Source organism: Silurus meridionalis, chromosome 28 (assembly GCF_014805685.1).
Source record: "Silurus meridionalis isolate SWU-2019-XX chromosome 28, ASM1480568v1, whole genome shotgun sequence".
NCBI lineage: Eukaryota > Metazoa > Chordata > Actinopteri > Siluriformes > Siluridae > Silurus > Silurus meridionalis.
Window position 1 is genome coordinate 3,768,988 of NC_060911.1, and position 24,921 is coordinate 3,793,908.

The following is a 24,921-nucleotide window of genomic DNA, read 5'->3' on the forward strand; positions in this document are numbered from 1 at the left end:
TTTGACCTGACATCCGTTTAATCACCAGCCCTGTGATGAGTCTTTTTTCTTTTTTCTTTTTTTTTTTATCAGGATACAAAGTGGGGGAAAAAATCATATTTCATAATCTATAACCTGAATGAGGGAGATTTGGGAAGTTGGCACATGAACAGACACCCACACCTAAAACGTCATAAAATATCACGTGTATGAGTCACATATATATATTCACCCACACACACACACACACACACTGCTCATTATTACACACACCATGGGTCTTGATTATTAAGCACAATTATCCCTACATCATTTGTAGGAGCATTTGTCCTCTTGTCTCCCATGTTTGCAAGAAAAGCATGTGAGTGTAACTGCGTGTGTGTGTGTAACTGCGTGTGTGTAACTGCGTGTGTGTACGTCTGTACTAGAATTTTGAGCAAAAAAACTTGGTCAGACTTTTTTTTTTCCCAGGAGGATCGTTCAACTTCATTAAATTCAATATCAAATAAAATACATTAATAATTAAAAAAAAGAAAGAACAATGACGACACAACAAACATTATCTACATAAACATCCACATGTGCAATATTATACATTTTTTGGTTCTAAGGCCATAGTTGCCCGTCCACTACAGTGGCGGCGTCATTGATGCGAGTTTCCTGCAGCGCTGCCTGTAAATCCTGATCAGTGCACGCCGAGTGTCTGGGATCTGGAGCTCTGAAGCTCTGAGTAGCACCATTAGGGGTTTTCCCTTCCGTCCGTGAATCATTCACGAAATGAATCAGTCTCATGGTTCGCAGAGTCGACTCCGCGGGACCGAATCGGCTTCCTGTTACGTGAACGATAGTAGTTCGGTCGCCTCAAAAAAAAAGTTTTGTTTGGAGCGCAGGAATACTTCAGCGCACAGCTGGATTGAGTCGTCCTCATCCTCTGTGCTAAGTGCATGTTAAGCGCACAGGATTACAGGGGTTTTCACAGCTGTAACGCACCTTCACTTCAATCCAAGGCCTCACTTCTGCTTCACACCACCCTCATAATCAAACAAGACGAATTTTTATGTATGTATGGACTGGGAAATAAAATACTATATATTATATATACACACATACACGAGAGCTCTACGCTCTTAAACAGAAGGAAATGACATTGATTTCACAATCCTGCTGACTCGGGAAAACATGACTTCTACCTGTGTAGAATTAATGCATACTTTCTTATACTTATATATAAATTATATATCATTACATGTAAACAGCCACTGATGTCACAACAAGAAACAATTCATTTGGATTTCTTTTGTATTGTTTTTTTTCTTTGAGAAAAATCCCAAATGAAACCATGCAGCTGAGTGCACGTTTAGGTTTTAGTGTGGAAACAGCAGCTTTTGTTGCTCAGACGCAGATTTCCCATGTTGTCATTGTGGGCCTTGTAAAAAATTATGACACAATATTTTTCCTCCCACACGCTTGAAAACAAGCTTATTGTTTTACGTCTCTTTTTATGTGCAGCATCTACAACGAGCTTCTCTCTCTCACGTGATATTATTTCGAGTTTGTAGTATAGACAGGAGTTTAAAAATGGCCGCCTGTCACGGTGCGATCGATCGGGCGTCGGTTGGAGGCGAAATGGGCGGAGCTTGCCTCCGGGTTAGGGATCAGAGCTGGTAAACAGCACCCCCTAGTGGCTAAAATGAAGAGGCGAGTCCAGTGCTAGAAAGCTTTACTTTCCGCTCGAGCGTTTGTGTCCCGGAGTCCAACTCCTTTTGCAGTCTGTGGCACCCTTTTGTCCTGGAGACGTGTCCGTGTCTATGAGTGTGTATTCATGTGTTACTTGTGCGTGTGTAACTCCTCCTGGAACTTGGTGCTGATGTAGCGGATGTGGAAGCCTTTCTTACTGATGGTGTCATCGCTGTGGAAGCGGATCAGCATGGCGTCGCTGGCGGAATACAGCTCCTCACGAGCCTAGAGAGAAACCCGAGAGAGAAAGAGAGAAAAAGAGAGAGAGAGAAAGAGGAATGACTTAATATCAGTAATGAGTTCATATGTATGGAAGTCCTAAGAGAACATACATTATAATATTTTAATGCATGCATTTTTTATATTGTTTTTATTCTCCATGCTGCCTCTAGAACATGCTCTTATGCCGAATACACTGAAAAAATTAAGTACTGATCACGGTCTTAGGACGTCTGTACCTATGTGATCTCATTCAAATTTTCAATAATTATTCATCATTGTGTGCTAGACACTTATTATATAGATCATCTACAGCTTATTATAGCCAATACTGCTGGAATTCAGTATCGACTGCACAGGTGCTCACCCCTGAACCACAGAAGCGTCCCAGTTTGTGCGCTGAGGTGTCGGGCCCGTCATACAGCTCGATAAAGTCGTATCCGCACTCGGCTTCCTCCTCCAGCTCGAAGGTGGTGAAGGTGAGCTCGATGCTGTAACCTGCCTCGGCTGTGATCAGCCACTCGCAGTCTGTGTGGCCTGGATAGTTATTGTCTCCGAACTGTGCATGAGAGTAAAGGTTCTTCTGCCTGGCTTCTGCCCTCAGCCTGCCTCCACACTCTGCACACAAACACAATATTCATATGGCTGCTTATTATCCAAGATTATCCAAGCATCTCAGACCTCCTCACCTCACCTCACCTCACCTCACCTCACCTCACCTACATCAGTACCTGACTTCACTTACACACATGTGGCTGCTTGAGCAGAAATCTACACAAAATCTAGTGGAACATTTTCCCAGAAAAATGGAGGTTATAATAACAGCAAATTGCGACTAAACGCAAATAGTTATTGGTCAATAAAATGCCAATTAATCAATTAATGTCATTAAAAAACGTGATAGTGCTTTTAAATGTGATTCAGCACACACATACAGTATATAAAAACATTAGTTTATTATTTTGTCATGACGCACTTTCGCCAACAGAGAGCGCTGCTGGATATCAAGTCTGGAAAACTGCTCTAAACCCTGTGCATCTTTGTTTTTATGTCGAAATCAGTATATTTTTTCATCTTTAAAAAACTATGCACTTATTGAAAAAGGGATTTCTGTAACCTCCATACAAGTGGTATTTACATTTATGGCATTTGGCAGATGCTCTTATCCTAAACGAATTACATTTATTGTACAAGGGTTAAGGTCTTTGCTCAGGGGCCCAGGAATGACAGCTTGGTATTGCTGGGATGTGATAACCTTCAGATTCACTGACCTGTGGAGTGTGTCGCGTGGAAGCCCTTGCGCTGCACCGAGGCATCGGAGATAAAGCGGAGGTAAATCCTGTTCCCTGTGGAGATGAGGGGTTCGGGAAGCTTGCTACCACAGAGCCGGCTCAAAATGGGCGCTTTGTCCGAGTCGCCGTCGAAAGCCTCCAGGTGATCATAGGCGCATTCCTGGTGCTGCTCGATCTCAAACTCGTTAAACGACTGCACAAAGAAGAAGATCTTCATGAAGTCAGACATACAGAGGAAAGCCTTCTGATCTGTTTCTTCTCTTTTGCCTACTAAAATTAGTATCTCTTTCCATCTACACTCCCTTCCCTCAAATGCTCCTATTAATGTACACAAAATGAATTCAGAGGTTTCCCTATGGCATCTACATGAGTCATTCCTTCAACTATAAATCTGGGTTTTTTTTCATTTATCGTTTATGAGGGGGAAAAAACAGAAGGAGAGACTCATTCATTATGGACCAAGCTACAAATCTACGAAATATCAATCATCATCTCATCAAAGGGTATTAAGTGATCTCCTCTTTGCATTGGCAAATAATAAAGGATCGCACAGGAATTGGAAAACCGATCTGAGAGTCTTATTGGTCTAAACTCCCTTTTTAGACATTTCACAGACTGATTCGTGTAAAACCCCTTCGATCTGACTTCTCCTCGTTCACTCCTGTGTGCATCTCTCTATCCAGAGCCATTAAAAGTCGCTTAACACACACAACCAGGCAGTTCATGGCAGCTTCCCTGACAGCTCTCTTTGATCACACGGACCTGTTCAAACGCTGCGCTGACCCCTCTTGGCCAGGAGGGATTTCCTGCGTAGACGCATGAATTTATTCAAATTGTAAAAAAAAAAAAAGATTTCAGAAGAGTTTCCAGAGGAAGCAGCTGCTCCCCGAGTGGGGCATTTATTACGTTAATAGATTCATTTCCGTGATGATTTATTCGTTCGAGGCGTGGGACGGGGCATGAATCAGCTGGGATCATAACGCATGAGTGCATATCATATGGGACGTGCGGTATGTGTTTGTGCATGTGTGTTGGTATTAATGCACATAAGTGTGGGAGAGGATTTTACAAGGAGACAAAGAGAGTCTCTGTGTGTGTGTGTGTGTGTGTGTGTGTGTGTGTGTGTGTGTGTGTGTGTGTGTGTGTGTGTGTATTTGTATATGTGTGTGTGTTATGCGGGAAAAAACCCTCACAAGGTGGCGTGTTTTACAGCTTCAATACCCCAAACATTTGGAATGGCGTCATACATTTTATTCGCTTATAGTTACTTCAGTGGAAAAAAATCCTTTTCGTTTTTCTTCCTATCAAAGTTGATAATAAAGTAAAAAAAAAAAGTCTATAAGGACTATTTTTCCTGCTGACACTGAAAACTCCTTCCATGATTGCTAAGGAAACCGACTTATAAATACTTATAAATAAAATAAAATATACTTCTAAACGGTTTATATAAGACGTCGCTGTGTACGAGTTTGCAACAGAAAAGACACAACTATCTAAACTAAGCTTCTGACCAATCAGAGAGTAGCATTCAGCAGCGCTGAGGTGGAATTATGTTGACCTCAGCAAAAATTATTTGCTTTAAAAAAAAAATCAAACTGTACGCATACTAAGCTGATGCTTTTACAGGCACGAGCACTCACGATTTTTACGCGATGACCTGGAGTTGCATTGATGTCCCAGGTACACTCCTTCCTGCTGGGGTACTTATCAGGCCAGTTGGGGCTACTTATGGTGCCAGTGGGGCTGTGAATCTTGTGCTCGCACTCCGCTACAGGATCAAAGAAAAAGAGAGAAAAAATGAATCATGAAAATACTGTACATAAAAGTGAAAAAGCCAACAAGATTTATAGAATGTGTTACAGCATGAAAACTCCTGAGTCTGCACTAACTGCAGGTGAAGAAACCGAAAAAAAGGGGGAAAAAAAAACATTCTACTGCAGAGGATTAGTGTAAGAATGTTTTCTGAGCTCTGGCCCAGTTCCCAGGTGTCAGTGCTAGTTCACCGTCACCTGAGATGCACCTTTAAGAGAAGAGCTCGTTTCTCCTTCGCCTTTAAAGCTGAACCCATGTTCCTATTGAAGCCTCGCTGGACCTTTTCCACCTATAAGGGTGATTCTGGAACACTAATAGCTGCAGGAGAAAAAAAACGCTTTCACGTAACTCGAGTTTCTCCCTCGGGAAAAGTGAGTCAGGCAGCCGGAAAGGTTTCGGCCAAGTGTCCTAAAACCAAAATAGGCTGAAACCTCCACATTAAAATAAGTCACCCCACCCTTTGGTTTAAAAAAAAAGAGATGTTAGTCACTAATCAGATCATGCAGTTGTGTGTGGGTCAGATTTGGGCTTTAACGGAAACCTATTGTGACTCAAGGGAACTGGGTCAGAAAAGAATCTACACCAAATCTCATACAGAGAGAAAAACCTGTGTGTGAGTGTGCATTTAGGTTAAATGTGTGTTTTATTAATAACCAAATAATACAGAAGCTTCATACATTAAAGGAGGGTCTAATACTATTTCATGCATTCCAGGTTATTTCCACTGTTAAAGGACGTATGACGGAGTATTTCTGTGCCGGTATACACTCTTTCCGGGTTTCGTAAAGTTTTTTTTAAGTTTGGCCGGAATTCCTTGTATGGGCATTTCTCCCAGAAGAGTGCACACACAGCAACCAGAGCAGGATCAAGAGAACACCCATCACCGTGCTTCACTTGGTTACGGAAGTCATCCGCAGCGCTGCACAGGACACGCTCAGGAAGAACGTCGCAGAAGAAGTGTGTTTTTGGATATGAAGGAAGAAGAACCTTGTTCGGTACTTACCATATAGACACGTCCTGCCGTAGTCATTGTTGCTGCTGTTTCAGACTCAGGATCTGATTTTGGATTAAAATGTACGGCTGGAGCTGATTATTAGCCGTAGTTCATTTAAGACTATAAAGTTTTCGTTCCTGTTTTATTTAAAGTGACGTCACAGCTCACAGGCGATAGCTACGGGAATGCTCTTTAGCTCCGCCCCAGGAGCTCGGCTGTTTTCGGAGAAAGTCGTAAAGCTGCATCTTTCTTTTATTAATCTGATCAAACTAAAGACTCTTCGAAGATATGAACAATGCAATACTACTGTATAGGTGCTCAAGGTAAACATGTGATCAGCTGAAACCGTGAGAGTTTGTGCCCTTTCAAAAAAGATGCTCGGTTTAGATGTCGATTATTCCCCCATATACAAGTACTTTTTTATCTATTTCAGGTTTTTTTTTTTTAATAATAAAAATCTTTTTACATAACTGTTCGACATTAAATTATTAGAGCGAGGGTGTTAATGCTAACCTGGGATTTAATTGGTTTAGAAAATTCTGACCAATCACAAAAGAGCATTCTGGAGCACTGTATGAGTGTCATTCTCGAATATGTTAGTTTGTAAATTAACCTGCGTGTGTATTAATAAGAGAATTGTTTCAAAGATTCAGTACAATTAATTTGTATTTGTAAAGTGATTTTAACGATGGATGGTCTCGAAGCAGCTTTCCACAGATAAAGAGGTGTGTAAAATAAGATCGAAGTGTAGAGCCTATAAATTTGTTGCTTATAATTATAACGTTATCTCTAACCAGTAAACCAGTGGCGACTGTGGTGAGAACAACTCCCTTAGATGGGATAAGGAGGAAGCCTTGAGACCCCAAAGAGAACCTGTGCATTCAGTGGCACCCAAAAGAGGCACCTAAGATGCACACATGGAAAAAATGAACTTGAACGTGGGAAAATGTCCGTAATCCACTTTCCTGAGGGTCCAGATGTTTAAAATCAAAGTGAAAAAAATGCTCTTGAATCGATTTTGAGTTTTGTGAGTGTGAGTGTGTGTGTGTGTGTGTGTGTGTGTGTGTGTGTGTGTGTGTGTGTGTGTGTGTGTGGGTTGCACGTACCTTCTTTGCAGTCATGCTTGTTCTCGTGCAGTATAAAGCCGTTGCGACACTGGCAAACGTAGCTGCCTATGATGTTGATGCACTCGTGCTGGCATCCGCCATTATCCTTCGAGCACTCGTCCTTATCTGAGAGAGAGAGAGAGAGAGAGAGAGAGAGAGAGAGAGAGAAAGAAAGAAATTTGCAGCCAAATATCAGTCTGCGAAACAACTGTGTAGTAATGTATAGGACTTTCCTTCACCCAGTAAATAAAAAAAATACAAAACACTTATGGAAATATATAGATCCAATTAGCCCACATGTCCATTCAATGCTTCTTTGTTAAACCAAATAATTTGGTCAAAGCAAAGGCAGAAATGAAAAAGAAGGGAATAATAAGAGAGAAAAACGACTTCCATTCATCCTCTGAGAAAATGGATAATGTATTGGGGGTTAAAGAAAATGAGATTGGTGTGTAGTTCTACGATGGAGCGAAAAAAAAACTTCCAGTGAGGATCAAAGTGAGGATCAAAAACTGATGATTGGCCTCTGCTCTATGTTTTTCTGACAGACATTTGGCCTTGAGATGTGATAAATGTGACCAATTCATTTAACATTATCAAAGTTGCTGCAAATTCTCCACTGGCATTGCCTCTGACACACTTGGTCACACACACACACACACACACACACACACACACACACACACACACACACACACACACACACACACAGAGATGAAGAGTGTGCAGGAGGGCTGTGGGGACCTCCCTGAGCCTGAAGGCACTGGGCCAGATATCTAATGCTGGGAAGCCTCCTAACGAAGACTGTTGTTAATTTAATTTTCCTTTTTTCTCTGTGCTTCTTATCTCTCTCTCTCTCTCTCTCTCTCTCTCTCTCTCTTTCTCTTTCTATTTCTCTCCCTCTCTCTTGTGAAAAGGTCAAAAGAATTTTATTCCTTTCCCAAGTGTTTATTAAAATAAGCATTATATAAATATATATTTAAATAGGGGAAGTGCTAGAATAGTGCTTAAGGCATTGGCCTTTGGAGCAGAAGGTCATGGGTTCAAATCCCAGTCTCACGAAGCTCCCACTCCTGGGCCCCTGAGCGAGGCCCTCAACCACTGCGCTACTCATTTGTATGTACTTGTTTGAAAGTTGGATATGAGCAGCTGCCAGATGACATAAATGTAAATATGACATAAGACTTGCTGTTAGTGAAAAGAATAGGAGAAGCTCATCGTCCATAAACCAGATCTTGGATTCGATGCCAACTGACCCATCTTGAATGGATTGTTCTGTTCACAGATCAACAAATGGTGTTCAAAGTACATTTGTTGCCACTAAAAGAGAACACCTCATACGCAAAAGCGATTCTAAAAGGGACAATCCATTCCGCAAAAGCTAGCATGGGAGAGGCGGCCATACCTTTAACCTGCCCTATGGCTGCCCTACGAGCAGAAGGACGTGAAGCTATGTCCTGACAGGACTTAAATATAAAGATCCGTGCTTTGCAGGTAGCAGGTTTATCTGTGAAAGAGAGAACGCCCCCCAACATGACAGCAAATTTAAGGACAGACCATAAATCACAGACAGAAAACTGCTCCATTAAACATAAACTTTCATCAACGCACACAACGCACATCGTTTCACAAATATTCTTTCAGCTTGGATTTCACTTTCAAGTTCCTCACAGCCTGACTGGCCCCAATTTCTGCCTAAATGATTATTTTTATTATCTCAAATATTTATCTAAACCTGGCACGCTGGAGTCACCCGCAACGTTGGCGCCGAGGTCCACATTACAACACGTGAAGAGAACGGATGCAAATGAGACAAGGAACCGTATCGGTCAAGCATTTTTACATTTTTTTGTAAAATGATTTCTGCTTGGAAATCATTTGGCTCGATGTGAAGAATAGACCTGTGGTATTTGTATAGTTCTGAGGTACAAATCTTTAAGAACAGAAAATAACACCAAACTGAAGCGTCCAGTCCTGGTGGGCAAACTATGTGTTGGGTTTGGACTAAATTTTGGGTTCAGACTCAATATTTGTCATATTAAGTGGTTCAGCTCAGCTAATGTTCTCTTGCTGTATTAAAGTGAGGTAGCGATCGCACATACGAGATGGAGAGCATGAGCATGAGCATGTGCAAATCCATTCTTTGTTTCTACACAGTGTGAGTAGGAACAAAATTAGCCAAACGGAATAACAAACTACATTTTTTTAAATCTACACCACAAAACAACAACACTTGGTTTATATAACAACCACAAAAGTACATGAATGCTGTACAACCAAGTTCAAAACCTGTTTGAGGAAATCAAATCGCATCAAACACACAGAACAAACACACAAAAAGCAGAGTGTGAAATTTCACTTACCAGAAAAGAAATGTGCTTTGAAGCCTTTCTTTGAAACGGTGTTGTCCGACTTGAACTCGATGCGCATGTTGTTGTACTGGGACGTGATCACCTCAGGAACCTCTGTGCCACAATATTTCCCATGAAGCTTTGAGTCAGACGAAAGTCCACTTCGCACCTCCACAAAGTCATACTTGCACACCTTTAAAAGTGATGTACAGACATGCAGTCATTGGAAACATGTATTATTACTACTACTAGTGTCAGATTATTGAACCAAGCACTGATTGGTTAAAGTGTGTTGACCAAACTAGAGTGTTTGTATGAGTTTCTATCCAATCAGATTTCAGCTGTCACATTACGCATTGCCGTAAGGATAGCACTATGATCGCCTACAAACTTTTTACCATAAATTCTACATTGCCTGAATCTTTCGCTTTAACCAATCAGATCGTGATTTGGTCACTCCGACCATGTTGGCATTTTCACGTCCTCTGATTGGATGGTTAAATTGTGTGCTAGTCAGAGCTATCAAAATGCATCTGCTGCAAACTGCACAAGGAAATTTACAAGACAGACATTTTTACAAGAAATCGTGACATCGTGAACAAATCCCCAGGAACACCATAATGCATGGGAAAAAAATGCACAAAAAAGCAGGGAAAACCTGGGGGAATTTTACGACATTAATATAGATGATTCTATAATGCAGTTGTGGCTACAGTGAAAGGAGACGTGTTGAATTGTGTTCATTGGGTTTCTTGCTTTAATGATGACATTCATTCTCACTGTATAAGATTCCTGTGTGTGATACAGCGCTCTGTTATACTGCATTTCTCTATAATACTGATGGTTTCTAGAGCCGTGGCATCATATGGATGGCATTAAAAGTTAGATTGATTCAGTCAGGACACCTAGATGAGGCTTGGATGAGAAATGCACAACCTGCCAATGGTGTTGATTAACATTTGTAATGGAAGGTTTTAGTTAAAGCATTGGTTCTAATATGGATCTAAAGTAAGGAGAACTTAGAAGTACTTCCAGTTTGTGGTAGGTTTTTGGACTACAAAGTGTTGACACTGGAGACTCGGTTCATATTTTCATATTTTTTAACCACTTATAGAAACATCTTAGAGCTCCAGTGTTCAGACACTTCAAACCACACACACACACACACACACACACACACAAAGACAAGCTCTTCACCTCGTTCCCCTCTAGTTCAAAGGCCTCGAACTGCACGGATATGCGGTACTGTGTGGGGGCCACCACTTGCCAAACACAGTTCTTGTTGGGAGGGTATTCTTTCGGCCAGCCTGGGGTCGTGATCGTGCCATTCAGTTTGGATAGCAGACCTCCACATGCAGCTACAAGAAAGACAGAGAGAGAGAGAGAGAGAGAGAGAGAGAGAGAGAGAGAGAGAGAGAGCAGGATAGAGAAACCAGAACAGATGTCATTAATGTCTGTTTTGCATTAAATTACAGAGAAACTAAGTGTTTGTAAGTCTACAGGAAAAACAAACAGGATTGAAATGTTTGCTGCGTTATTTTGGAGTCACCGCAAACACAATGTGCCTTGCCGTCTAATCTAATTAGAGATGAACCGATTCACATAAGCTATATGTGTATGTGTTTGCGGTTTTGTGTGGTTTTTTTGTGTGTTTCAGGTCAGTGTGTGAATGCAGTTTTCTGGAAAAAAACTAAGTTTCCTTGTAGCACAAATTTCTTGATGCACACACATATATGCACACACACATATATATATATATATATGTTCAATTCAATACGGTGTAAAACAAATCTGTTCCATTTGCATATGGTTTCTGACTTACAAATGTCCAAATAAGTGCCCAACATTACTGAATGAATGAACAACTTCTAAAGCACAAGCAGTAGTTAAAAGACTGTATGAAATGTAGCACCAAGGACATTTATAGCTATGCATATAAATGCATATTTCTCTACTCAATTTATGTAATACGTTCTCTTCTGAGAAAGCTCCCATCACTAGTCCATTGTCTGATCAGGCGCCTTGACCTATTACCAAAATATAAGATCTGCTATAGACGCTGGTTCGTGTTCTAAACAATGGAAAGGTCAAACAGAATAATCAGCCTGAGGAACTGTTTATACTCAACATCCATGCTGTTCTGTAACCACTTTCACCAATCAGGAAGCACTGACGTGATTATTTCTTACTTTACACAACCACATTTCTCCTTTCATTATCACACATTTGCTGTGTTTGTGTGAAGTTGCACTAAATGTTGTTTGCACTTGTGCACTATATGTTGTGTCCTTTGTTTCGAGTTTTTTTCGAGTTTTTTTTTTAGTCATCTTGTGTTCATTTCTCTTGTTTCGTGTCACATCTTGGTCCTGGAAAAACGTTCTGTCCTTTCACTGTGCTGTATTGTACTGTATGTGGCCAAAATGACAATAAAGCCACTTGACTTAATGCATATGTGTATACTTGTGTGTGTGTGTTAGTGGGCTCATTGGTCTTGGACATTATTAGTCAACACTTTAGCCTGCGCACTGTTTGTCCCTGTTGTCTTCCTGTTGACTGAGAATGTTTTTTTCAGCAATGTGGATTAGTCATAGCTTCCGCTCGGGTCTGTCAGAGTCAGACAGGCGGAAACACCTGCACCCACACACATGTACACACACACACATACACACACACACACACACACTCTTACTTACACAAACGATTTCTCATACCTTCACAACTTTTCTTGTCCGGGGCCAGTTCATATCCAGGGTCACACGCACACTTGTAGCTTCCTAATGTGTTCACACACCTCTGCTCACAGCCTCCGTTATCCGGCTTCATGCACTCGTCCTCCTCTATTAACACACACACACACACACACACACACACACACACACACACACACACACACACACACACACACACACAGGTAAGTACTGAATAAGAAACACAAACCACTTTAATCCTTGTTATAAAGTATGTGTAAGAGGCACCTTTGAAGAAATTTGCAGCAAAGCCAGCTTTGTTCACCGTTCCATCCGAAACAAACTTCATCCACAGAGTGTTGGAGGTGGAGCGAATGTCCTCAGGGATGTCATAGCCACAGAACCGACCAATCAGTGGACTGCTCTCGGAAAGGCCGTCCCGCATCTCCAGATAGTCATATGCACAGTTATCGTGCCTCTCGATCTACACACATCAACAAAACAAAGTGTATGAACGCTCACGTACACAAACATCCGCATCCATCTGAGCGTGTTCACACATATACACAGTGGAGAAGGAATTCAGCCACAGGAAACAGAAACAGGTCATGTGTTCTTTACATTATTATCTTAATGGCACTTTAGGTGTTATAGTTGTTAAGCATTCCAAAGAAAACAGGATCTTACATACCAATTGCGTGTGTGTGTGTGTGTGTGTGTGTGTGTGTGTGTGTGTGTGTGCACGCACTGGCATGTCAAGGTCTTTGGGTGAGTGCTGTATTTTCCTTTTGGACTGTATTAGCACAGTGATCGAGCAAAGTGTGTAAGTTTACAAAGGTTTAAAAAAAAGGTCTATCCTGTACCTGTTTGTGTCTTTCTTTCTCCCCCACACACACACACATTCCTAAATAGTCATTATTAAATAGGAGAACACTTCCTTTTACTTTCAAAGCTCTAGCCTTCCTGTATGGCCCAGAAACCCAAGAGGGTCATCACTATACAACTTCGGACATTCCACAAACACACACACACACAAAAGTTCACACACACAATGCACACGTTTGACTTCAGTTCACATAATAATTTAATAATTAATGTGGACAAACTATTTTCTATCTATCTATCTATCTATCTATCTATCTATCTATCTATCTATCTATCTATCTATCTATCTATCTATCTATCTATCTATCTATCTCTTTGTTACATTTCTACAAACTAAATGTCCCCACAAGGTGAAAACTAATGGATATTTTATAACCTTGTCAGTGTAACACACATACACACACACACACACACACGTAATGTCTTTGTAACAACACAACCTTGTGACTTTTTTCTTTTTTGAAAAACACATTTCTTTGTAACATTTCTGTGTTTCTAATGGGGACTAACTAAATGTCCCCATAATGACAAAACTGGTAGATCCTTGTCAGGACACACACACACACACACACACACACACACACACACACACACACACACACACACATATCACACACATAGACATCTGACTGTAGTGGCTAGGCACAATCCTAATCTGATTAGAAAGAGAGAGAGGGGCGATCACAAAGAGAAGCAGGGCAGAGGAAGATGAAACTATTGTAAACTGGGGGGTTAAAGATTTACACTCACTCAATTCATTATTTCATGAACAGTGCAAAAGTTATGCCTAATTACAAATAAGTGTTTAAAAAAAATGGCACGTCATTCTTTCAAATATATGTACTCATGCTATTATTGCAATTAACTCATTTTACGTCAGACCCCTGCTATGAAATGAGTTACTGTCGTTTATACCTGGCAACCCAAGCTGTTTTATTCCTTACACAGCCAGTGTGGAAATGTTAATGTTTGTGCCTTTGTACCTCAAAAGACTGAAAGCTGAGGCCCACGCTGTAGCCCACAGACACGCTGATCTTCCACACACACTCCTTTGAGGGCCTGTAGTCATCTGGATAGTTTGGAGACTGAATCTGGCCGGAGTCTTTATTAACGTCGCCGCCACAAACCGCTGCGGGAAACAGAGAGAGAGAAACTCACAATTCACAGGAATTCATCTTCGAAGCCAAACATAAAGAAAAAAAAGAAAAGAAGAAGGAGAAAAAAAAAGAGAAGAGTTTAGATTCTTAATACACACAAGTTAGCAGTCCTAGACACAAGGACTGCAAAAAATGTGTGTGTGTGTGTGTGTGTGTGTGTGTGTGTGTTTGGGTTGTGAGCTGTATTTTTCCATCACATCCAATTAAGTACATTTATAACATGTGCACCTTTGTTCAAATTTTCTCCTTTTCACTCATGTTCCTCTGTGAGATGCATCCACGGGAAATTAAAATCACACACAGCACAGAAATGAGACGCACCTTCGTATACAGCAGAGAAGCCTTTTCCCACCCAGTTACTGCTGCTGCGAAACTCGATCCACATCCGACTGTCTGTGGAGATCAGCGTTTCTGGAATCTTATCACCACAAAAGCGACCTGTGAGCATGCAGAGACGAAAAAAGAGAAACATTCATATTTTAGAAACGATAATAAGCCAAGCTATCTGAGAAGACTCTTCAAATATTTATCTAGTTATTGGATTTTTCCTGCCTAATACATTTTATTCTGTGTGTGTGTGTGTGTGTGTGTGTATACCTAGAAGTGGGGCTTTCCGCCAGTAGCCATCCCGCACCTCGATGTAGTCGTACCAGCACAGACTGCTCTTGTAGAGGTCCATTGTGGTGAAGTTGAGCACGATCTGTAAAACCACGATCGACAGTTATAGGCTTCACGATGTCACAATGACCAAACGCGTTTTAATGCTGAGCTGTGCGTTACCTTTTCCCCGGGTGTCACCGAGATCCTCCAGACACAGTGCGTGTATGAGGGATATCCATTCGGGTAACCGGGAGATGAAAAGTTGCCTGCTGAGTCTTGCAAAGTTTCCCCACATGCTTTGAGAGAGAAGGGAAAATGAAATCTAATTCGATTTAGACAATATCACGTCTCGTAATACAGAGGAACGTGAGAACGCATAACACCGGATATTGTCACATTCCTTCTAGCGTTCCTGAAATGAAGACTGGCGAGTTCTTTATAGAGAGGGATTTTATGATAGAAGGGCATCTGCGAGAGTGAAAGGGAAAGTTTTTAAGATGGGGGTTGAGACCTGCTATGTTGTCTGGTTTAGAGACAGTGGCATTGACAGAAAAACAAGAGGCGGATGTGGTGAGAGAAGACATACAGGAGGTTGGTTTGAAAGTGTAAATGAGGATTACCTGGACACCTGTAGAGTTTCTTGGCTTGGGAAATGTCTCCTTTGCTGAGCCTGGTCCTCTGCCCGATCGCAGGCCGAACACCGTTCTCATCACGAGAGGGCAGGATGGTGTCCAAAAACATTCCTCTGTAAAATCAGACAGCTCACTAAATCTGCAGCGTCCAATCAGAACTCAGAGTAATGCTGTGTTCACAAAATGTCTCACCTGGAGAACGTGTTCCTGGCGTAATGCATGATGCTGTCAAAGTCGTATGGCTCGCCCAGAGAGTTCACCTCACCGGGCTCCATCTTTAGGAAGTTGTATTCCTGACCTTCACATGAACCCACATATACATATATACACACCAAAACATGATCTAGTTATGGAATTATGTTTGTCCAATTCATTCATAGTTGACAGAAAATAAATAACCACTGGGTAAAACAGTACCAGGCTGAATGTTGTCTCTGATGATGGTCACATGATCGTCCCGATCGGGTCGTGTGTGCTCATGCCAGAACCCGATCACATGCCCCAGCTCGTGAACCACAATGCCAAACTTGTCACAGTTTTTCCCAATGGAGATGGCTTGAGGCCCATTACCACGTCGACCCACATAGGAGCAGCATCTGTATGTTGGATACCAGATAATTCAATTATTTATTCATTCATATTTTCAATGTCTTTTCTCTTCAAATGCTGTCAGTTATGGACACCAATATCCAGTGGAACGAATGCTGTTATGATACTTGACACTCGGTGTAGTTATTATGTAGACACAACACCCTGTAATAGTATATTACATTTACATGATGCGTACGTCTATGTGCATAAATGCATGTGTGTTTGGGCATCAGGTCATAACCCAGTATTAAAAGGTTTACAGCACTGGCACTTGGTGATTTGGACGCTTTGTGTAATTGTTGTTTGGTATACAAGCCCACAAAGCTGATTATTAGAATCAGCACTGGTTATGAGAATATTCCAAAAAAGAAAAAAACAGAAAGAGGTCCTCACAAATTTGTCATTGAAAAATTTAAATAAACATAAGTTATTTTGCAGAACATGTCCCTTAGTGTCCCATAAAGTCTCATGACAATCACATCTATATAATGCTTTGTTGTCTTGGCAAAGTCTTGACATTTTTGTTGTAATCCAGATTCATATTACCTCGGAATCCTGTTCTAGTTCTTAGTTATTGAGTTTTTATATTTTCCAAGTAATTTCCTGCTTGCTTAAAACTGCTGCTTAGGGTTCTCCGCCCTCCCAAATCTGTGTAAATGTCACCCATGATGATGGCTGAGAGTCTGAGAAGCCTGCTGTCCTGTCTGCTGTCCCGTCAAACAAATCCAGGCTGGCTCTGGAACCTGTTTAAACACTCTAGACGTGGTATTCAAGGTGACTAATGTGTCTCCTGTAGTGTGTGCCCTCTTGAACCAGTCCTACATTCAGAATGCTTGGATCATCACAAAATCACATAACTTGGATTTCTTTGGCAAAGCTTCTAATTTAATCTAAGATCCAGAAAATATTTCACTTATTTTCAGTCAGTTCTTTCTGTTAAAATTCCTCTCGTCTTAAGCCCTTTGTTCAGCCTAGGTTGAGTTCAGTGATATAGCTGAGGCACTGTCCTAGCTTGTTCCCCAGCCTTGCTTTTGCTCCTCTTTTCTCTTTGTCTGTGTCTTTGTCTCCACTTCTCTTTCAGCATCAGTCTTTGATTATGAGCTCTTGGCGGTTTCACTGCCCATATCAGCTAAATCTAGGCCAGCTCCATTCACTGCGCCTTTCCCAGGGTCAATCCCAGCCCAGGAGACAACCCCAGTGGTAGATACAGGCTGTGAAACTTCCGTCTCAGTGTCGGCCTCTGTTTCTTTCTTGTTTCAGTCACAGCCTTTTTCCTGCCTCAGAGTCAGTCAGACTGCTGTCTCAATTTCTTCTCCTGGTGTTTCAGTGTTCCCAACAGGTACGGAGTTGTAGTTTTTTCACTCACAGGTCTGTCTTGTTTCTTAACCTGATTTGCTTACATGGCTGCTTCCTTTCCAGTTTTACTCACAGGTCCTGTTTCCACTACAATGTTCCGCACAGGTCCAGTGTCAATAACTGACCCTTTTTCCTTTTCATTGTTGCTCATAGGTTCTGTTGTCCTCCCAGTGTTGCTCATGGGTCCTATTCTTTTCCCTCAAAGGTCCGGTTTTTGGACATGGGTCCTATACTCTCCGCCAGTGTTCCTCATAGTTCCTGTTCCCTCCTGAGCATTGCTCACAAGTCCTGCTTCCGTCACAGGGTTTTACACACTGCCTGTTCCCTCCCTGGTGTTGCTTCCCCTGTTCGCCTTCTTTCTTTTTTTTTGTGTCTGCCTCAGATTATGACTCAGTCCTGATTTATGGCCCTGGTCCTATACTATTTGACCCATTTAAATTTCTCTTGTTCTGTCTCTCATCTTGTTTTGAGCTTTTTGTTGCACATGATATGCCACCCAGGTCTTTTTTAAATTACACCACAAATAAGTACAAAAAAGCATTAAAAGGGCACAAAAGAGTACATTAAGGGATACATGCTCATGCCAATTCTCCTTTAGGCATAGATCAGAGCCATTCGAAAACACTGCATGGTGTTGCAGAGGAGGGGTCAGGGTGGTAAGGTCAAAGCTCAGGCAATAAAGTAAAGTTAGTACTTATGCATGGCTAAAACACACACACACACACACACACACACACACACACACACACACACACACACACACACGGATAAACGCTGCCGTAATCTCAGTCAGGGCTCTATTTATATTGTGGATTAGAACACATAAAGCTCTTATTTCATTGCCAGTGATTGTGCACATACACACACACACACACACACCCACACACACACACACACACACACACACACACACACACACACACACACACACACTTTATTTGTCTCTCTCACAAGGCATATACATGCAAAATGCCAAAAACATTTGCCTTGGGACTATATATGACCAAATCTTTAACTAAATTACTTAATAATTAATGTTTAATAATAATTATACTAAATAAATAATGACTGAATATCTAAATAATTAATCAATAAAATGTATTAATAATAAATAATGCTGCATAATGTTCACCATTTTTCCTTATTCCTCAAAATGCACATAAAAATGCGTTTTTTTCTCAAGAAACTATGTTTTCAGGCAACTCCCAGTTTGCGGTGTTTTTCTCCTTCTGAAACACACTATCACACAAAAATGGCAAGGCATATTTTCTTAATGCTAGTTGCCAAGAAAGATTAAACGTTCCCTGAAACTGGATAGCTGTAATGTGGAAAAAAAAATGAGCCCAGGTAAACTTTTTCCCAGATCTAATGCAGGTCAGTTTTGAAGAACTTGTGACAATCTTGCACCAACAAACCGTTCCAAGCTGCGATGGCAAAGTTACTGAGCAGAACCTTAAGCCTGTTTCTGAAAGTTGTATGTATTCCACTACTCACACATGATTGGCTGATCGAATCATTGCATGAATGAAAGAAATGTAACGGGGTAGACGTGTGTTTTTTTTATATACAGACTCCATATTAGCATATTGATGATATTGTTTCATTGCTGCTTTTCTGACCCTCGTCTCTCCTTCTTTTTCCTCTCTTCCTCTCTTTCTCTCTCTCATTATCACGCCGGCTCGTTAGATGCCATTCCACAGAACAATGGCCGGCCTGCTCCGTGTGGTAACGAGGCAGGAAGGAAGAGTGAGCTGACTGTAGTAAAGTCGTCTCTCCCGCACACACACACACACACACACACACACACACACACACACACACACACACACACACACACACACACACAGCTTTGGTTTGAAAAACACACTACAGGATGCCTACATAATAAGATGTGAATGAGTAAGAGAGTAAGTGTGTGTATGTGTATAAGTATGTATGTGCATGTGTGTGTGTGTGTGTGTGTGTGTGTGTGTGTGTGTGTGTGTGTGTGTGTCTAAAACCGCAGCAAATAGAATTTGAGTTATTACCTGAAGGAACAGCAAACAAGCATCCAATTGTCCCAAACCCACATACTGTACATTTATTTAAAGAAAAACACTTTCTCTTTCAACCTCCATCTCTCCCTCTCTCTCTTCCTCTCTCTCTCCCTCTCTCTCTCTATCCAATTTCTCTTCTCTTTCTATTGAGAGGTCTGAGAGTGTTCCAGCATGGGCCCCAATACAAACATTAGTGTCATGTGGTTTACTAACCACATGAAAGCCGATCAAATCATCAGACCGAGTCAACTACAAATCATGCAGCCGCCTGAACCTTTGAATCGAGTCCCACAGGAAAGTGTTCATCAAACAATAAAAAAAGAACTTATTTAGTCTTACGCAGTGCTACATCGCAAGCGTATGACCTGACCATTTAGCCTTCTCCCGAGCAAGCAAAGACACAGTCGTACGTGAGGTCTCACCCGCAGGGCCGGTAGGTGAAGACGATATAGCTCTCTTCATCTGTTTTCTCAACGAAGGTCACGCACGTCTGTTTCTCCCAGTGTCTCATGGCCTGTCTGAACATCGCTCTTTGACTGCCTACAAAACACACCAACACACAAACACACACACAAACACACACACACAAACACAGTTCATTTGCATGAAATATAGCACCATGCATGCAGTGTTCCACTATTCTGATTAGGGCTGAAACGATTCTTCGAATACAAAAAAATTAATAATTTGCCTTAATGATTTGTTTAGTCCATTTAACTACATTGTGTTTTCCCACGGACCATTATTACTGACGCACCACCCATTAAACTCTAAAGCGATCTAGACAGGAGGCACAGAACACGCTGCAGAATGGAAAAATGGAGGAATGGGGAGAAAACAGCGAGAAGATTCATATGGAAGCCCGTTTCCGCCAGATTAAATAAAAAGTTTGAATAAAATATTTCTCGCAATTCCAACTTTTTTAGCCAATCAGGCAACATCATACCCTCTGTAGTACCAGGAAGCTTTAAACATTAAAAATGTAATGTGCTCCAATAATAGAATCGCATGGTATCACAATAAACCTCCGATCTCTGGAGAGAACTCTGTCTAACAATCAGCTCTGGAGGAGATGGAACAAGACAGATGAAACAGAGGAGCCTCGCACACCAACAGCTTCGAACTTCAGGCTCACAACATGGTTAGCGGTGGATGCATCAGAAATACTGGATGTTTACGAGAATTTATTCTCATGTTAATAACCTTCTGACCAATCAAATTTGAGAACAGCTCTGTGGTAAAATGTATCCTGAAGATGCCTATATACAGTATTTTGATTACATATAAGAACCTCACCAGTAAAGTTGCCTCCAATAACGTAAGGGATGACACCTCCTGGCCAGATTCGCTCAGCTCTGGAAGTGGCGGCTCGCGGGACACGAGATTTAGCCCCTCTCGCCCTTCTCTTTCGTTCCCCACTGCCTAGTGAGCCGGCACTCATGGTCTCGTCCTTACTCGAGTTCTTAGGCTGTTCTGCACAGAAAAAAAGTCAGCACATATGTAATAAGGGAGGTAGTAGCTTAGTAGTGCAGACCTTTGACTTCAAATCCGATCCACACCAAGCTATGACTCCTGGGCCCCTGAGCAAGTCCCTGCAATGCAATGTCTGTTGTCTGTATTGGATTTTAAACCTGAGTACACATGGCCTAAGCTAAACCTAAAACCATTCTGAGCAGAGATGTCAGATTAAGCATGGCGTGTGAATTCTGTCTCTGAGAGTTCCACGACCCTTAACCCCATAGCTGCTTAGTTATAGGAAAGAGATCAGGGTTTCTGCCAAGGGTCCAAAACTGGTAAATTGGCAGTGATGAGGCTTGAACCATCAACCTAATCCAAAGCCTAAACCACTACACCACCACTGCCCAATTCTGAATTTGTCTATTGAGACCACATTTTCTGTTCACATTCACAAACGAATATTCACAGGGTGAACAGGAACTGTCTCCATATTCCACTCTTGTTGTGCAGGAACAGATAAACCGTCCTGCATCATCGAAACCTTCAAGTCTAAATGCCACGACAGTCCGTTATTAAGTTCAAGGGATCAGCAGATATTAAACTCAAACACCTCAAACTATAAATATGCTCAGGATTCGGCTGATTAAAGGTCAAACGCAGAAGAGACACGGACCGAAACGTCAAGGTGCCAGTGCAACTGCACGGCAGTGAACTTACCGAGACCAAGTCGTCGTATTCTCTCTAGAAGGAGGAACAACTGTCCTCGCTTTGTAGTGGAGTCGTGCTCTTCTGCTCCACCTGACAGTCAAAAAAGACGAGAAGAAACAAAAAGCGTGTCAATGTCATGACTTAGTGAACAAATCGATCATAATTTAGCATTTTAAAAATGTGACAGTATTAGATAACGAGTATGAATGCTACTCTTCCTGCCCGAGTGCGACAGGAGGTTGTAAAATTCCATAGAGTTCATGTGTGTGTGTGTGTGTGTGTGTGTGTGTGTGTGTGTGTGTGTGTGTGTGTGAGATCTCTACCATCTTCAACCTTCTCATCTTTATCTATTTATTTTTCTGATAAAGTCTGTGTCTCCACCGTCATCAATTTGTCATCTACTTTTGTTTTTTATTCAGTTTTCTAACTCTTTTATTCTTTTTTCACACTTTGCTCTCAAACACACATAGATACACCCCCTAACATACACACACACACACACACACACACACACACACACACACACAAACACACACACACACACTTGGTCTTTCCCTCTCTTTCAGTAACCTTCTCTCCTGCTCTTAAATTCTCTTTCTCTCTGGAATGTCGAAGTGGACAGGAAAATCAGGAACAAACAAAACTAGCCGAGTTGGAGGAGCAGGAAAAGGCTGAGGTTAGGGATATGCGCATAGACACACACACACACACACACCACACACACACGCCACACACACACACACACACACACACACACACACACACACACATATGCACACATACCCTTCTGCACTTTGGCACTAACAAAGCTGCATGCACTCATGTCTTCACTGTATTATCCAAGTATCTAAATTTGAATCCTTTTTTAAGCGCTGGACAGCTTCAAATGTGATCTCATTATAAACCAAACACTAGATTATGTCCCTATGGAAAAGAATCATCCTACAACACAACCACACTGGAAACTCTCAGGTGAATCATGAGGAACAAGAGGGAGGAATTTATTGCAAAAAAAACTCCCTCACACACATATACATACATACATACATACACACACACACACACACACACACACACACACACACACACACACACACACACAGCCCAGATGGTTTACTGATGCTGCTCCTGAGATCAGCCAGTGGAATTTATCAACTTTAATCACTCAGGCCTTAAACTCCACTAATATCAACTCCTCCAAACCTGTATTCAACAAAATCTCATCCTACTCAATCCTGATAATCCTTCCACATCTCCTGTGCTGCCTCCTCCTTGATAAATTGTACCCTGTGTATAAGTCTTAACCACACACACACACACACACACACACACACACACACACACACACACACCTCCTATTGCTCAAACTCATTCTTTTATATGGTGTATCACTAACATTTTGCATAAGACTGTAAAAATAATAGGAATAATACAAATCGTGTTTTAACCCGAGCTCTTAGTGCTTCGTGGAAATAAAGAAAAAAAAAGCATGAGCAGGACCCATCGTTTGAGGTGGAATCTTACCTGACGTGTGCCCTTTCCTCGCGTGCTGGTGCCGAGCGAGGTCTATCGTCCTGTCGACCTGAAACATTTTCAGATCCTCCTCATCCAAGGCGATGTCTCCCCAAAAGACAGCTAAATCGGACGAGTTGATGCGGAAAGCCAAAAGGATAAAGTGTCAGGCAAAAGAAATTACATAACCATACATCATTATGCAAAACACACTCTGGTCCATCACATCACGCACAAAATGCTCGGACGTATTTGCAGTACACACACGCGTACGTTTTCACACCTCACAGATTTCTACCCGGTCACAATCTGCATAAAGACTTCGAATGTGCAATATTTAAACGACTCGCTTACGTTTACATCTTTAATGCTTTATTATTTCTGAATCAACATAAAGACTGAAACCTAATTTCATTGTACCCTGTGCAGTAACAATATAGAATCTATCGATCTATCTATCTTTAGGAGTGGCGTTCAATTCCTTTACAGCAGGCCAGGATTGTTTTACTCGAATAGCTGCAATACTTGAATACAAATTGCTATGACATCATTTCTTCAGCGGAGAACACAATCGTAATTAGCTTTAACGCTGAAGCTATTCCTGGAGAGGGGGTGTGTGGGGGCGTGGCATAGTTTTTTTTTGTCTTGCACAAGGACATGCGAAGAATTATTTGAAGTTGCATCACTTTATAGCCATTGACGTTCCAAGAATGATCTCAATTTCCTTCCGACTCTCCCTCCAGCTCACAGTACGCCGTGCCCTAGCTTATTCTCAGTCGCGTCCATACGGCGCGCCGTACGACTGTCTTAATTTAGGCTGTCGCCAAGGAGATCGTAGAGATGCCGATGATGAGACAATGAATGCTTAACCTCGACGCTTAACAAAAACGGAAAAACAATACAAGGCTCGCGTTTCAATGAATTTCGAATAGGTGCACACCCATATGTGTGTGTGTGTGTGTGTGTGTGTGTGTGTGTGTGTGTGTGTGTGTGTGTGTGTGTGTGTGTGTGTCCATTCTACACTCTCTACTCTTGCACACAATACCCTCCCCAGTTTGATGGGTATCAATGTTCTTTGTCTCTTGGGACTCTTTTGGATCTCATTAGACACTACTAGAAACACCCCACCCCACCCCCACCCCCCTAAAAAAACCCTTAGTACTCACATCTTTTATAGAAGGTCATTTTACATTATTTAGTCTTAGTTTTCCCGGCTTGGCCCAAGTGAACTTGTCTGCACTGATGACTGCACTTCAAATGACAGCAACTTTGACCTATCGATGCTCCAAGCGTCTAAGCGATGTATAGGCGAATAAAGAATGCATGAATCCATCCACCTATATAAGGGGATTGGCTAAAAATGCTGAAACAGCGTTCAGAAAACGCTGAGGTAACATCGAGCTGTGAGAACACTGCGAGCGTAGACGATTCAGTAGCCCGGGTGTCTGGGGCGAGCAAATTTCTATGGCATTTTACTTAGTACGTGCCCAGCAGTGTGTTCAACAAAAGAAAATATATATATTATATATATATAAAATATATATAAAAACATAAATATAACCATGGCTAAAGATCTTTCTTTATACTCTTTGACTGACTCTTTGACATCGATTCAACATCAGCGTGTCCAGAAGGTGCGAGCGCCCAGCCGGGGCCTTCGAGTTGGCACAAAACAATCAGAGAGAAATTTCCTCCGGCGCTGAGGCAACACTGTTTCGATGACAGGGTGCGAGTCGACAAACAATGAGAAAGCAGCAGAAATGTTTGCGTGACGTTTGTATAGCGCGCCCATTGTATATATATATATAT

At 41.6% G+C, this 24,921-nt stretch overlaps 1 protein-coding gene across 1 annotated transcript in view; it reads right to left on the minus strand.

Moving 5' to 3' along the window:
• The window catches only part of tll1 (tolloid-like 1), a 34,366-nt gene continuing 9,445 nt past the window's right edge, over positions 1-24,921 (minus strand). The window contains exons 3-22 of the mRNA XM_046843223.1: positions 23,125-23,235; positions 21,610-21,690; positions 20,731-20,907; positions 19,857-19,974; positions 15,869-16,047; positions 15,644-15,749; positions 15,440-15,564; positions 15,000-15,115; positions 14,817-14,919; positions 14,541-14,657; positions 14,046-14,191; positions 12,466-12,661; positions 12,202-12,327; positions 10,688-10,848; positions 9,503-9,683; positions 7,140-7,265; positions 4,868-4,995; positions 3,207-3,420; positions 2,303-2,553; positions 1-1,941 (exon numbers count right to left, since the gene is read on the minus strand). Coding sequence (XP_046699179.1) covers positions 1,807-1,941; positions 2,303-2,553; positions 3,207-3,420; positions 4,868-4,995; positions 7,140-7,265; positions 9,503-9,683; positions 10,688-10,848; positions 12,202-12,327; positions 12,466-12,661; positions 14,046-14,191; positions 14,541-14,657; positions 14,817-14,919; positions 15,000-15,115; positions 15,440-15,564; positions 15,644-15,749; positions 15,869-16,047; positions 19,857-19,974; positions 20,731-20,907; positions 21,610-21,690; positions 23,125-23,235 — 2,897 coding nt within the window. The 3' untranslated portion in view covers positions 1-1,806. The remainder of the gene's footprint in view (positions 1,942-2,302; positions 2,554-3,206; positions 3,421-4,867; positions 4,996-7,139; positions 7,266-9,502; positions 9,684-10,687; positions 10,849-12,201; positions 12,328-12,465; positions 12,662-14,045; positions 14,192-14,540; positions 14,658-14,816; positions 14,920-14,999; positions 15,116-15,439; positions 15,565-15,643; positions 15,750-15,868; positions 16,048-19,856; positions 19,975-20,730; positions 20,908-21,609; positions 21,691-23,124; positions 23,236-24,921) is intronic.